The sequence below is a fragment of the Triturus cristatus genome, chromosome 2_1, assembly GCF_964204655.1.
Source record: "Triturus cristatus chromosome 2_1, aTriCri1.1, whole genome shotgun sequence".
Lineage (NCBI taxonomy): Eukaryota > Metazoa > Chordata > Amphibia > Caudata > Salamandridae > Triturus > Triturus cristatus.
Window position 1 is genome coordinate 1,158,633,715 of NC_140581.1, and position 15,114 is coordinate 1,158,648,828.

General features: G+C 50.3%; 1 protein-coding gene across 1 annotated transcript in view; it reads left to right on the top strand.

Annotated features, from left to right (window-relative positions):
• The window catches only part of NCBP1 (nuclear cap binding protein subunit 1), a 614,484-nt gene that overhangs the window by 588,643 nt on the left and 10,727 nt on the right, over positions 1–15,114 (top strand). The window contains exon 22 of the mRNA XM_085636602.1: positions 8,174–8,287. Coding sequence (XP_085492728.1) covers positions 8,174–8,287 — 114 coding nt within the window. The remainder of the gene's footprint in view (positions 1–8,173; positions 8,288–15,114) is intronic.

A 15,114-nucleotide genomic window follows, 5' to 3' on the forward strand; every position in this document is an offset into this window, starting at 1 on the left:
GCTTGAGGCTGGGGTGTGTTCAGCTCTTCAGTCACTGTGTATTTGTTTCTTCAAGTGGGCCCTGCCTCCGGTTCTACCTCTTCTCCCTTGGGGTTGAGGTGGTCCTGGTGTTCCTTGAGGCTTTTCGGGTACTGTCTGCCCCTGCGGAGTGTTGGGCAGTTCTCCCTTGGTGGGGCTTAGGATATCCTGGCCTTTCCCTTCTTGTCCCTGTGACATGCCCCCTGCTGGAGCCCTGTGTCTCTCCTAGTGGGGAGGCTCTCTCGCAGGCCCTCCTCCCCCTTTGGGTATGGCTTGGGTATCTATTCTACATAAAGGAATCTGCGGCTAGTAGTCTCTATCGGATGTACAAGTTACTTACCTTCGGTAACGATGTATCTGGTAGAGACGATTGTAGCCGCAGATTTCTTCATGACCCGCCCTTCCTCCCCGTTCTGCGAGGGCGCTCTGCTTGGGTTTCTGCAGTCGCCTCCCTCTGGGTGACTTGTCTTCTGTGGGTTTCCTCTTCGTTTCCTTCCGGTCAGGCATCCCTCCAGCTGGTTTCTCTCCAGCGTGAGAGCCTACTTTTGCTCTTTCCCTCTGTTGCTAGGGTTTCTGATCCCCAACCGGTCTTCTTCGTTGGGGGTTCTTTTACCTGTCTTTTTCAGAGGTTATGGCCCTCCTTGGCACTGTAGTCTGCGGATGGATTACCTGTCCTTTGACCTCCTACTCCTTTCAGGAGGTATGGCCATCCTTGGCAGTGTAGTCTGGAAATGGATTACTGTTGCTCCTCTGTTCCGGGCTTGTGGCCCTTCCCCTTGGGGTTGTGGCTGTTGACCCTCTCTCTCTCTCTCTCTTTCTGTCACGGCGCTTTCACATGCTTTTGCCTCCAGGATGGCTCTCGTATTGGCTTGCAATGTGGTTCCACGGAGTGGTGCTTGCGCTCTTCTCGCTATGGCTCCGCTGCTCTGGCCTTCGGGTGCTTTACTACCAACTGGTGCTTTTGCCTTGGCTTGCACAGTTGTCCCTCAGAGTGGTGCTCTGCTCTTTTCCTACTCTCGCCTGCTGTTGTCACCTTCTGGTTCCTTGGTGCCACCTGGTGATGTTTCTCACCTTCTGTTTCTCTATATTTTGTTTCCCTGTTTTTTTCGCACACTGTTCCCATGCTCTCCTCAGTCGTCACGCCCGGGAGGGTAAGTAACTTGTACGTTAAACCATGTGTTTTAATAAAGGTTTGACACCCCTTTCTCTCCCAGGGGGATCTTAAGTTGCTCAATGTTCAAGGTTATCCCATATGGACCAATACACCGCTGCTTATTTTATGTTTGGACTCTCAAAACTGGCATCCTCATTGTGATCACTTCAGCCTATTGGGTGAGAGAGCGCCAGGCTCTCTTGTTGCAACAGCTGTACTCCACTCCCCCATGCCCCCGACAAACTTGTGTGGAGAACAAGGACAGCCTTTTTTGCAAAACCTTGTCACTCCTTTTCACTTTGGACAATCCCTCACCCATCCAACATTCTTTGCTCTGCCTCACATCTCAAAAGAGGAGGACTTTATCCATCAGCTGACCCCCAAAAGAACCTAAAGCTTTTACGTTGATCCCACCAAAGACTATCATATGGACGATAGCTCTTTATGGAGTTTCAGTTTGCAAAGAAAGGTAAGATGATTCAGAAAAGGACTCTGTCAATGTGGATAGTCCTTTGCATTTAGCCTTTTTACATATTGGGCACATAGCAGACTCTGGAAGGACTGAGGGTACATTCCACCAGGGCCAGATATGCTACCACTGCATTGGCACATAGTGTCTGGTTTTGACATTTGTGAGACCGCACAGTGAATATTAATGCACACATCTGAAAGAGACCCGTTAGTGATAGATTCCTTACCTTAGATTATCCCCAGGCGTCAGACTGGATCCGGAAAGTTTTGTAGCAGTACCCCTGCACGTCAGTAGGTGGTGTCGTGCGGCTCCGCGTCGGTTGCTGGCATCGTAAGCGCCAAGATGACATCACAGACTTCTCAGGCGCTACCCATACGCGCTGACGTCGGTTCTTTCTTTTTCTGCGCCAGCAAGCGCAGATCCGGATAGAGCACGTACCTTAGTCACTTTTTGACTACTTTCCTCCTGGTGCACGTAGGGATGCCTGGCTTTTAAGTCTTGTGGGGCCTGCCGTCGCAACATGTCGGTCGCAGACCGCCATGATCTTTGCCTCTACTGCCTGGAGACCGACCATGACTCCCGGTCTTGCTGGGACTGTCGAGCCATGGCCCAAAGGCCTTGAGGGAGTGGCGCCGGAAGCTGCTGGAGGTCCGGCACTCGTCCCAACGCCGCTCCAGGTCCAGGGACCGTTCCTGGGACCGCTTGCGGGGCCGCAGTCGTCGCTTCTCGGGTTCCAAGTCCTCGCCCTTGGATTCCGGTGAGCGACGATATAAAAAGAAGTCGAAGAAGCGTGTTCGCTCTACGAGGTCCCCCCGTCGGTCCTCGGATGCAGACGAGGGGGACAGGGGCTCTGCCCCTGCTGCTACTTTGAAGCCTGGGAGTCCCGCGGCCTACCTGCCTTACCAGGGTCCGTCGGCGACTCACGAACAGGTGTAAGTTTCTTGCCACCATGGACCGCCTTTTTAGGCCTCGTGCTCCCGCCGGCGCGCTTTCAGGCCTCACGGTCACGTGTCCAGATCCTGTTGGCCTGCCGGCGGCGCCGGTGGATCCAGCCTCTGCGCCAAAAGGTCTGGTGCTGCCGGCTCCGGTCGCAGTGGGTGCCATTTGTTCCCCCCTTGCCCCGATTTCAGGGCCATTTTCATTCCGGCCTGGGATCCGCATTGGGAGACGGTGCCGGCCCGGCCCCTGCTGGTGCTGTTTCCAACGCAGTTTGTCCCCTTTTCCGGCTCGGAGGTGGAGGATGACTGGGAGGGATCCGAGGACCCTCTTGCCTGTCAATGTGACTCCAAGCAGGACTGGGTGGACGATCTGGATGACACCGGCGACCTCGATGTCTCTTTTGATCCAGGGTTTGCCTCTCCCCCGCCTACGATGGAGGAGGGCGCTTCCTACATGATGGTGCTCTGTCGGGCTGCCGAGGTCCTCAATCTTGATTTTCCTACGGTAGCCCTTAAGACTAACCTCCTTACTGAGGTGCTCCAGACAGCTTCGACTTCGTCCGAGCCACTGCTTCCCTTCAACGACGCCCTCACCGACGTCCTGTTGGGCACTTGGTCACGGCTGGCCACAGGGGCCCCTGTGGATAAAAATGTCGACAGGCATCACCGCCCGGCGCCTGGTGACCCTGCGTATCTGAAAGAAACACGTTAGTTAGATTCCTCACCTTAGAATATCCCCAGGCGTCAGGCTGGATCCGGAAAGATTTTTCGTCAGCAATACCCATTGCGCGTCGTCTGCGTCCGTCGTCGGCGTCGTGCGCCGGAATGACGTCGTCGGAGTACTTAGATGCCGCCCTCGCACGCTGACGTCAGTTCTTCTTTTTTCCGCGCCAGACAGCGCCGATCCGGGAAGAGCTTACCCCTTAGTCAATTTTTGACTCTTTTTGGTCTTTGTCGACTCGACTCTGGTGCCGGTAGGATGCTTGGATTTAAGGCCTGTGACGCCTGTCATCGCCTGATGTCGGTGACTGATCACCATCGCCGGTGCCTTTACTGCCTGGGGGCCGACCACGGCATTACGCCAGGTGGCGAATGCAGGCTCTGCAGTGGGACCTGAAGTTTCAGTGGGCCCAGCATCGAGGCAACCTGTCCGACCATGTCTTGATCTCGGAGGGCACTGCGAAACCGTTGCAGTGATGGCTCACGGATCACGATTGGGTCGGCGGCAGATGCCTCTCCCTACCCCAACCGGAGCACGTAGTAGTGACGGACGCGTCCCTCCTGGGATGGGGGGGCCACATGGGAGAGGCGGAGATCAGAGGACTCTGGTCTCCGGCGGAGACTCAACTCCACATCAACCTTTTGGAGCTGAGAGCGATCCGGCTTGCGCTGAAAGCCTTCCTGCCCTGTCGGGGGAAGTGTCGTGCAGGTGTTCACGGACAACACCACCGCCATGTGGTATTGCAACAAACCGGGCTGGGTGGGGTTGTGGACCCTTTGGCTGTGCGCCTCTGGACATGGCTGGAACACCAGGGCATCACCCTGGTGGTTCAACATCTGGCGGGCTCTCTGAACGCCAGAGCAGACGAACTCAGCCGCCGGTGCATGATGGATCACGAATGGCGTCTGAACTCGTACGTGGTGCAAGGTCTCTTTGAGCAGTGGGGAGAGCCTTGGTTAGATCTATTTGCCACTGAAGAGAACGCGCAATGTCATCAGTTCTGCGTGTTGGAATTTCCAAGGCAGCACTCGCTCGGCGACGCTTTTCGTCGCAAGTGGAGTTGCGGTCTATTGTACGCCTTTCCGCCTATACCACTTCTGCCCAGAGTGCTGAAGGAGATTTGGCGCGACCGGGCCCAAGTCATCCTTGTGGCTCCGGATTGGGCACGAAGATACTGGTATCCCGAGCTACTCAGCATGGCGATCGATCCCTCGACCCAACTGCCTCTTCGGGAGGATCTTCAGCAGGGGAGGGTCTCCCACCCTAACCTGCCCAGCCTCCACCTCCATGCGTGGAGATTGAGCCGCAACAGTTGACCGCTTTCGATCTTCCTCCCGAAGTCTGTGATGTCATTCTGGCAGCCAGGTGTCCCTCCACTAAAACCGTATACGCCTGCAGAGGGAACAAGTTTGTGGCATGGTGCCCAGCTAACTCTGTGGATCCCCTTTCTGCCCCTCTTTCTGAAGTCCTTCTGTTCCTCCTTTCCTTGGCCCAGCAGGGCTCTGCTCCGGGCACTATCAAAGGTTATCTTTTGGCCATCTCTACCTTTTTACGGCTTCCAGATCAGCCTTCTCTTTTTAAGTCCCCAGTTGTTAACCGTTTCCTGAAGGGCATCACGCACACGTTTCCTCCGGTGCCGTTCGTGATGCCTCAGTGGGACTTAAACCTTGTCCTGACATATCTGATGTGCACTCCCTTCGAGCCCCTTCATACCTGCCCTTTGCGTCGTCTTACTCTCAAGACTGCTTTCCTGGTAGCTATCACCTCTGCCAGAAGAGTGAGTGAGCTCCAGGCTTTTTCTTCTAAACCCCCTTTCCTTTCTGTTCATCCGGACAAGGTGGTTTTAAGGACCCGTCCTTCTTTTTTGCCGAAGGTTATCACGTCCTTCCACGTTGGGCAGACCATCACTTTGCCTACCTTCTTTCCGCCTCCGCATTCTTCAAGGGAGGAGGAGAGGCTCCACCGTCTGAACCCCAAGCGTGCGCTCGCCTTCTATCTGAAGCATACACAGCAGTTCCGGGTGGATGACCAGCTCTTTGTTGGCTACGTGGGTGCCAAAAAAGGTCGGGCTGTGCACAAACTGATCATCTCACGGCCGGTCGTTCTCTGCATCAAGGCCGGTTACTCGTTAGATAAGAAGGAGCCTCCTGTGGGGTTGCATGCCCATTGTACCAGGGCGACTGCAGCCACTACTGGCTTGGGACGCGGTGTCCCCTTGCAGGACATTTGTCAGGCAGCCACGTTGCCCTCGTTGCACACGTTTACCAAGCATTACTGCCTTGACAGTCAAGTCCGTAGAGACGGCTTCTTTGGCCGTTCTGTTCTCCGTGACTTTCTGGTGTAATCTATTCACAGACCCACTACCGGGGTTGGTATTACTGGAGTATCTATTCTAAGGTAAGGAATCTATCACGAACGTCTCTTTCAGATGCACAAGTTACTACTTGTGTAACAATATATCTGTAAGAGACATTAGTTAGTGATAGATTCCTTACCGCCCCACCCATCCTCCCAGTTCTGCGAACTGATTCTAGGGTTAAGGTCATCTCTTTCAGGGCCCTAGTTTCTTGACACCAGTGGTCAGTTTCTTGCATGGCTCTGCGTTCCTGGCGCGGAAAGTCTAGGACAGAACTGACGTCAGCGCACATGGGTGGCGCCTAAGTAGTCTCCGTGATGTCATCTCAGCCCTTACGATGCCAGCGACGGACGCGGAGCCGCACAACGCCACCTACTGACGCGCAGGGGTACAGCTACAAAAATTTACAGATCCAGTCTGACGCCTGGGGATATTCTAAGGTAAGGAATCTATCACTAGCTAATGTCTCTTACAGATATATCATTGCACAAGTAGTAACTTGTGCATTAATAAAGATCTACAGCCTTGACAGCCGTGCTCAACAGGAATGGCATTTTGCCTGTTCTGTCCTGGCAGACATTTTGCTCTGTGTCCATTCAAAAGACCACCTTTGTGAGTTACTGCTATGGTATATATTCTCTTTCTGGTGGGTACTCTATCCGCAGATTCGTCACTCCCATCCCACCTTCCCTTTTTGTGGAGTGCCCTCCGGTTTACCATCTAAAAATTCCCTAAATTAGAGATCTGCACACAGGTACCTCCAATTGTTCATTTTCTGCATCTGATGGCACAGAAAGAGTCCAGCAAGAAACTGTCATTGACGAGCAAGGGTGGATTTTAGCAGTGTGTGGAAGCACTGCTGTGAAAACGTCAGATCCAGACAGGCACCTGGAGAATATTCTAAAGGTTAAGCATGTGGGTGAGTTGGATAGAGTATCCACTAGAAAGAACGTTACCGAAGGCAAGTAACTTGTTTGTTGTGGTTAGACTCCTTTTTTAAAAAAAAATTAGTGAGATTAATTTTGTATTTATTTATTTATTAGCATTTTAATTGTGTACAATCAAATACAACCATAACATTTCGGTCACAGTACAACAGCATCCTTCATCCAATTTTTGCTGTTCCCTTCCTAATCAGAGGCCCCCCACGCACACCGCCCCTCTTCACATATAATAACCGCGATTAGTTCTCTTGATGCAATTTCAAATATTGGGTTAGGTATGTCCATTAGTCTCTTGACTTCGACCCGGTAGGAAGTTCTTCTTCATAGGTCCTCAGGGTATCTCTACAGTACGTTAAGTCCGCAAGCCATTCTTTAGGTTTCGGGATCTGCCTGCCATTCCAGCAGAGCGAGACCCTCCTTTTGGCCATGAGCAACGCTATTACACAGAATCTGCGTTTTTGGGCCCTAAACTCGGGCAGCAGTCCCAGCAAACAGGTTCTGGCCTCACAGCACACCTCACCTCCCACCATAGCCCCCAGCAGCTGCGTCACCTGTACCCAGTACTCCCCAATTGCCCCGCACGACCACGCCAGATGAATGAAATCCGCCCCCTCAGCCCCACAACGCCCACATCTAGAATCCTCCCGCAGCATTTTGTATTTAATTGTTCAATGATTTTTATTTTTAAGCGTTTCGGTTTTATCACCTCCTTCAAAGGTGAAAAAATACTGATTGATCTTTGGCACCACCAGCACTCTTGCCTTGCATGCATCTGGAGGTCTACCATGTTTAGGGCTGGTCTTATGATGCATAGTTCACTTGCCTCTAGGGCAGTGTTCCTAAAGCGTATTTTCCCTCCCCCAGTCAGTATTGCAGATCATTACGGACATGAACAGGAAAACCAGACAATATCCCCTACTCGCAGAGAGAAATCTCCCCAGGCATCGAAACAGTTTCTTTTCTAAATCAAACCCCAGCTTTGGGGATTTGTCTCTAACAAAGACAAAAGAATGCAGAGTGAACCAAAAAACGTGGTGTCTTGGTGTTGATCTTTGCCAGTGCATCGACCACACCAGAAGATGCTTTTTCTGCAAAGAGCTTGCCATCATACTGCTGGATATCCCGGTATGGCAAGCGTTCTTCTGTTACAGGAACAGAGTTCAGTCTCCACTGGCCCAGTAGGCTGGTGAGCATACATGCCAGTGTCTGAACAAACCCCTTAGTCATTTAATATTTTAGTAGCGATTTTTCATTTTCTGATTACTTATAATTATTTAGCTACACATCTTTCAGAATCTAGTGACGTGGAACCACAGATATATTTGGACTAAATAAATTCAATATTCCACTTAACAGGTATGGTGCTATCCACTGTGATGATGGAAGTGAGATGCACAAAGATGGATGTGTGCTAGAGATGATGGATGTGGATATCTGTCTGGTCAGTTTAGTTAAATATATATACCCTTTGAAAGGAAAAACCTTGTCAAGCAAATAGCTAACAAATGTCAACCCTCCAACAATAGCATTACTCATTTAAACGTGTTAAAACCTTTGTTTTTACTTCACAGCGCTTCATTATGATTCTGACAGAACATTTGGTGAGATGTGAAACTGGAGGCATTGACGTGATAACACCCTGGTATAAAAACTGTATAGAAAGGCTGCAGCAGATCTTCTTGCAGGTAAACGGGCAGAGGGCATTGGAGGAATGTGTGTGTAAGAAAAGGAAAACAATTGCTACATACTCCGTATCACAGCATTTAATAGTGAAAAATCACTACTTTGGCACAACCTGTCAGAATGTTCCAGGTCTGTGAAGCTCAACACCACTTCCTGTAATGTTTTAGTTCTCCATCCTTACATTTTGGTGATCATCAGGATAGGCTAATGATCTTGAACACATTTTAGTAGAGGGTACATAAATTAGGCTTTTCAGTTTCTTATTGATACTCTCAACATCACATCTGTACACATTAAGACAATACGTGCACAGCCAAAGCATGCAATCAACTAGCTCTTAAGGGATGTCCGATGCTTACCACACATACCTTGGCCGGGCAATGGGTATTCTTACCAATAGAGGAAATGTGTAAACAATTTATTACAGACTTCTTGTTTCTGTTGTCAAATACTAACAATTCATTTAAACTGGCATGTTATGTTATTAGATTTTATATAGCGCACAGCTACCCTAGGGTGTCCCGGCGCTTGCTGTAGTTCTCCCAACACTTGCAACGAAAGAATCAAAACAACCAAGTTTTGAGCGCTTTCCTAAAGGAAAGAAGATCCTTTGAATTCCTCAACTCAAACGGAAGCTGATTCCAGGCCCTGGCCGCTCCTGCCACAAAGCTTCTCCCACCCCATCTGGCTTTCCTTATGATGGGAAGGATGATAAGCTTTGCTCCCAAGGAGCGCAACGATCTCGCTGGAACATACCAGCGAAATTGTTGTCTCAGATGTAGAGAGCCTGTATCCTGCAAAGCGCGGAAAACTAAACAAAGAGCTTTGAATAGGATTCGCTTTTTACAGGTAGCCAGTGAAATTTCCTTATGGTGTCTGAAATAGGGGTAGACCTTGACGTTCCCGTAAGCAGCCTAGCTGCTGAGTTCTGGAGCATCTGGAGTTTATGAAGGTTACCTTCCTGTATATTCAAATAAAGACTATTAAAGTAGTCAAGGCGAGACAAAATCAACGCTGTGACCACGGTGAATTTACATTCTGTAGGTAAAAGCGGGAGCACTTTCCTCAGGCTCCTAAGAGTGTAAGAGGTAGAGGAAACTACCGCATTCACCTGGGCTTGCATGGAGAGGCATTCATCCAAATCTACACCCAGATTTTTTACTTTTCTCGAGGGGACTGGAAGAGTACCCATAGTTTCAGGCCACCAACTAGGGGTCCAAATATTGGCATTATTGCCAAAAAGCATCACTTCGGTCTTGCTTGCATTGAGTTTTAAACAATTTTGTGACATCCACTCTCCTACCGCCCTCATACATTCATGTAGTCTTTCCCCTGATGCCCTCTCCTGGCCTGGTAGCATGGAGATTACGATTTGAGTGTTTGTCAGCATAAGATGTAAGACAGAAGCCCAACGATTCAATCAAAGGGGCCAGAGGGGATACATAAATGTTAAAAAGGGTAGGACTAAGGGAAGAACCTTGTGGAACCCCACAAGGAAGTGAGAAGGGGTTCAAGACGAAGTCACCCAAAGCCACTGACTGTCGTCTATCAGAGAGAAAGGACTCTAAGAGAGACCAGGCTTTCTTCCGTATTCCGCAGGCCGACAACCGGTCCATCAGAACTCCATGATGGACCGTGTCGAAGGCTGCGGAAAGGTCAAGCAGGATCAGTACGGCCTTGCCACCTTGATCCAAACCTCTCCTAATTTAATCAGTTGATTTAAGAAGAGCAGTCTCGGTACTATGCCCCTCTCTAAAACCAAACTGAGTGGGATCCAGGGCATTAGTATCGCACAGAAAGGCACTCAGTTTGCTATTCAAATGTTTTTCCACCAATTTCGCCGGTAGGGGAAGACGCAAGATGGGGCGAAAGTTGTTTGGATTATTCATATCCAAGTTGGGTTTCTTCAGCAAAGGAAGTACCGAAGCTGTCTTCCAACGTTTGGGAAACTGGCCAAGAGTAAACATAGCATTGTAAAGGCTTGTCAGTATCAAGGCTATGGGTTCAGGTGCCAATAGCATGTTTACCCTTCTAAGCATTTTCTAAGCATTTACCTCCACAAAAGCAAATCAGGTAATTTTGCAATGGTTAACATTTGGAAAGTCATGCCCTGGACTACAAATAGGTACATCTGAAATTGACACGTTAGTGATAGATTCCTTACCGTAGAATATCCCCAGGCGTCAGACTGGATCCGGAAAGTTTTCGTCAGCAGTACCCCTGCACGTCGGAAGGTGGCGTCGTGCGGCTCCGCGTCCGTCGCTGGCGTCGTAGGTGCCAAGATGACGTCACGGAGACTACTTGGGCGCCACCCAAGCGCGCTGACGTCAGTTCTTTCTTTTTCCGTCTCAGGAAGCGCAGATCCGGTTAGTGCACGTACCCTAGTCAATTTTTTTACTATACTTTTGAGACTTTTATCTTCCCTTTTTTTGAGTCTTTGACTCCTGGTACCACAAAGGGATGCCTAGGTTTAAATCCTGCGTAGCCTGTCGCCGTACGATGTCGGTGGCCGACCCCCATGGTGTCTATCTCTACTGTCGGAGCGCGACCATGACTTCAAAAGAGGAAGAGAGGCTCCACCGTCTGGACCCAAAACGGGCGCTGTCCTTTTATTTGGACCGCACCAAACAGTTCCGGGTGAACGACCAACTTTTTGTTGGATACGTAGAAGCTAAGAAGGGGAAAGCGGTACACAAACGGACCATCTCACGGTGGGTCGTGTTGTGTATTAAACTTTGTTACTCCTTGGCAAAAAAGGACCCTCATGTTGGGTTGAGGGCCCATTCCACCCGGGCCACAGCGGCTACTACTGCCCTGGGCCGGGGAGTTCACTTGCGGGACATCTGTCAGGCGGCGACGTGGGCTTCAGTGCACACGTTTGCCAAGCACTATTGCCTGGACAGCCAAGTCCGGAAAGACTGCTTCTTTGGCCGTTCTGTTCTCCAGGACTTTCTGGTGTGATCTTGGTTCGCAGACCCACCACCGGGGTTGGTATTGCTGGGGTATCTATTCTAAGGTGAGGAATCTAAGTAACGTGTTTCTTTCAGATGAACAAGTTATTTACCTTCGGTAACAATGTATCTGTAAGAAACATTAGTTAGTTAGATTCCTCACCGGCCCACCCATCCTCCCCATTCTGCGAACTGACATCTAGGGTTAAGGTTATCCTTTTCAGGGCCCTAGATTTTTTGGCACCAGTGTCGGTCTCTTGCATGGCTCTGCGTTCCTGGCGCGGAAAGCTATGTACAAGAACTGACGTCAGCGCACGAGGGCGGCGTCTAAGTACTCAGTCATTCCGGCGCACGACGACGGATGCGGAGCCGCAGACGACGCCTAGAGACGCGCAAGGGGTATTGCTGACACAAAATCTTTACGGATCCAGTCTGACGCCTGGGGATATTCTAAGGTGAGGAATCTAACTAACTAATGTTTCTTACAGATACATCGTTACCGAAGGTGAGTAACTTGTTCTATTAATTGTGAATTATTGTTTTGAACATGCAACATAGTGGATGTGCTTGTTAAATCTGGCAGCTTCTGCTTGGGTTTCTTGGTGTATAAAAAATGCTTAGGACAAGGCCTTTGTTTCTACCAAAAGTGGTTTCACCTTTTCATATAGGTCAATCCATCACATGCCTACTTTCTTCCTACCCCACACCCTTCCAAGTAGGAGGAGATACTCCACCGTCTGGGCCCTAAATGTGCGCTGTCAATCTACCTTGACCGCACCAAAGACTTCCGGGTGGATGATCATCTCTTTGTTGGATATGTGGGTGCTAAGAAAGGCAGGGCTGTTCAAAAACATACCATCTCGCGATGCGTTGTCCTTTGCATAAAAATCTGCCATGCTTTAGCTAAGAAAGATCCTCCTGTGTGGCTTCGTGGTTATTCTCCTAGGGTTACGGCAGCAACCACAACATTGGCATGCAGAATCCCACTTCTCAACATCTGCCAGGCGGCGACATGGGCATCGAAGCACATTTTTAATAGACATCACTGCCTTGACAGCCAAGTCTGAAGGGATGGCTACTTTGCCCGTTCGGTCCTCCATGACTTTCTGGTGTGAACTTGGTTTGCAGTCCCTCCTCCAGGGATGGTATTGTTGGGGTATCTATTCTAAGGTAAGGAATCTAGAACGGTCTTTCAGATGAACAAGTTGCTTACCTCCAGTAACGATGTATCTGCAAGAGACATATATTTCTGATGGATACATCTGCCAGTGGATTCCTCACCTTGTGAATATCCCCTGCGCCAGCAACATTCGGAAATTTTTCGTAGCTCTCCACACCGACTAGGACGACGTCACAACACACGGCTCCGCACGCGGCTCCGCTGGCGTCACTGGAGCCATAAGAGAGCCTCGTCGGCATGATGACGTCAGTTCCCTTTTTTCCGCGCCGTCGACGCTAACGGTTTTATGGTACTCTCCATAGCTTGTCTAGATACTTTGTTTTTCTGGATTGTGTTTCTGGTCTTCTCCTGCTTCTTTCCTGAAGAGGTCATCGAGGAAGTCGGGTTTCAAGCCCTGTAGGGAGTGCGGAGGGCTGATCCTCACGAGGATTGTGTCTGGTGCCTGTCGTCTGATCACGACGTCGAGGGGTGCTCTTGCTGCTGTAAGATGAACCCTAAGGCTTTAAAGGAGAGAGAGGCAAAGCTGTTCATGGCAAAGATGAGGAAGGAGAAAAGAGGTCGAAGGAGATCGAGGTCCAGGTCGAGGTCGGATTTGAAGTCGACTTCGGGTCATGCTTCAAAATCAAAGAAGCATAAGAAGAAGAGGATGCACGGCTCTCGACGCCGTTCAGATAAGGGGACGGTGCCACAATAATCTTCTCCAGTTCCTAGACATCGTAAGGACTATGTTTCTCCTTCTCCCTCAATATCGAATCCGGCTTCACCAGTTCGTCCGGCTTCGCCTGCAGCTTCTCCGGAGCGTGCTCTGGCTCCATCTCCGACGCATTGTCCGGCTCCGGTGGAAGAGGCTCTGGTTCCTGATGAGTCGTCGACTCCTTTGGCTCCACCGTCGGCGCTGATAGGCCCGAGTCCGGTAATGCCTCAGACTGAGCCTTTAACGGGCCTTTACCCACCTTTCCTTGGCCCGGGACAAGACCCATCGCATTACTTGAATGCTATGTATGGTGTCTTCTCAAGAGCAATGTACCCCTCTGGAGCACCTTCGGGTCCCATGGGTCCAATGGCCTTTAATTTGGGAGTTCCTCAGGCCTATGCTCAGGCTCCTTTTATGCCATTCCTTCCAGCGGCGCCGTCCTGGCATTTTCCGGCGCTGAGGATGTCGACGCCGTTCCTTTCTTCTCCAGCTTAGTCAGCTTGGCTTCGTTCAGCTCCGGCTGTGCCTCCGGATCCGTATTCGGCTCCGTCGGAGTCGTGTGTGGCCCCGCCTGTCCCGAGGATAAGATCCACGCGGGAGGCACAGAAGATTTTGGAGGAGCAGAGGTATCCGGCAGAAGAAGTGGAGGAGCGTGAACTTCAAAAGTCGGATGACTTATTTGAAGACTTAAAGGAGGCAAGTGGCCTTGATACGTCTCCAGAATGGGAGCTTTCTCCTCCTTCAGATGCTCCCTCTTAGGATGTGGTTCCTTACCACACGGTTATAAGGAAGGCAGCGAAGCTCTTAGATTTACAGCTCCCAACAGCTGAATTCAAGTCTAATATCTTGACGGAGGTTCTTAATTCTCCCTCCACTGTTGTAGAACCTTTGCTTCTTTTTAATGATGCCATCACTGAGCCAGTTATATAGGTTTGGCGTAAGCCCTTTTTCGGCTCCAGCAGTGTCAAGATCTGTTGCTAGGTGGTACAGGGCGGCTCCAGGCGATCCGGACTTCCTAATATCCCATCCTTCTCCTGAGAGAGTGGTGGTTCACGCTGCCTGTTCAAAGAAGTCTGCTGGGGCATTTCCTCAAGTGATAGAGAGTCAAAAAGGCTTGACCAATCAGCCAAGAAGGTGTTCTGGGCAAGTATGGCCTTGAAGTCCACAAATGTCACCTGTCTTTTGGGCTGTTACATCCACGCCCAAAACAGCTGGCTCCTAAATTGTCTGTGGAGGACAGGCAGAATTTTAATGAGGTTTTGTCGGACACAAGCAGCTGCACGTCAGGTTATTCAGAGTGGTTTGGACACTGCGGACTCTGTTGCCAGGATCATGGGCTCCTCTGTTGCCACGAGAAGAAGTGCATGGTTTAAGTCGTCAGAGTTCTCTCCAGATGTGCAGGCAACACTTGTGGATCTACCCTTTGATGTTTCTAGACTGTTTGGGAAGAAAGCAGATGCAGCCTTGGAAAGGTTCAAAGACAGCAAAGCCACAGCTAAGTCTCTGGGCCTGCGGGCGCAGCCTAGAGGTTCCTCTTACAGAAGGTACAGAGGTTTCGGGAGATCGTCCTTTCGGACCTACAGGCAGCCTCAGCAGCAGCAAAATACCCTGTATAAGACCTACAGGGGCAAGAACAGAGGTCGTCCATGAGGTCGTCAGCCCTCCTCCCCTACCTCCCTCCCACCACTGCAAAGCAGCCCTAGATCCACCATTCTGGATCATGTTGGTCCTGTGGGGTATCGACATACCCATTTTCTGCAAGATTAGGAATCGGTAACTACAGACCTTTGGGTTCTAAATCTTGTGGAAAATGGGCATGCTCTTCCCTTTCGGAAATTCCCTCCAAATTACCCTTCTTGCCAAGGTGCTTGCTTGAAAGACCACCTTCTTCTCCTGCAGGAGGAAGTCCTAACTTTACTGAAAAAAGGTGCGATGGAGGTGGCTCCAGAGCGGGAATGGGGTCAGGGACGCTACTCCCGGTATTTCCTAATACCCTAGAAGGAT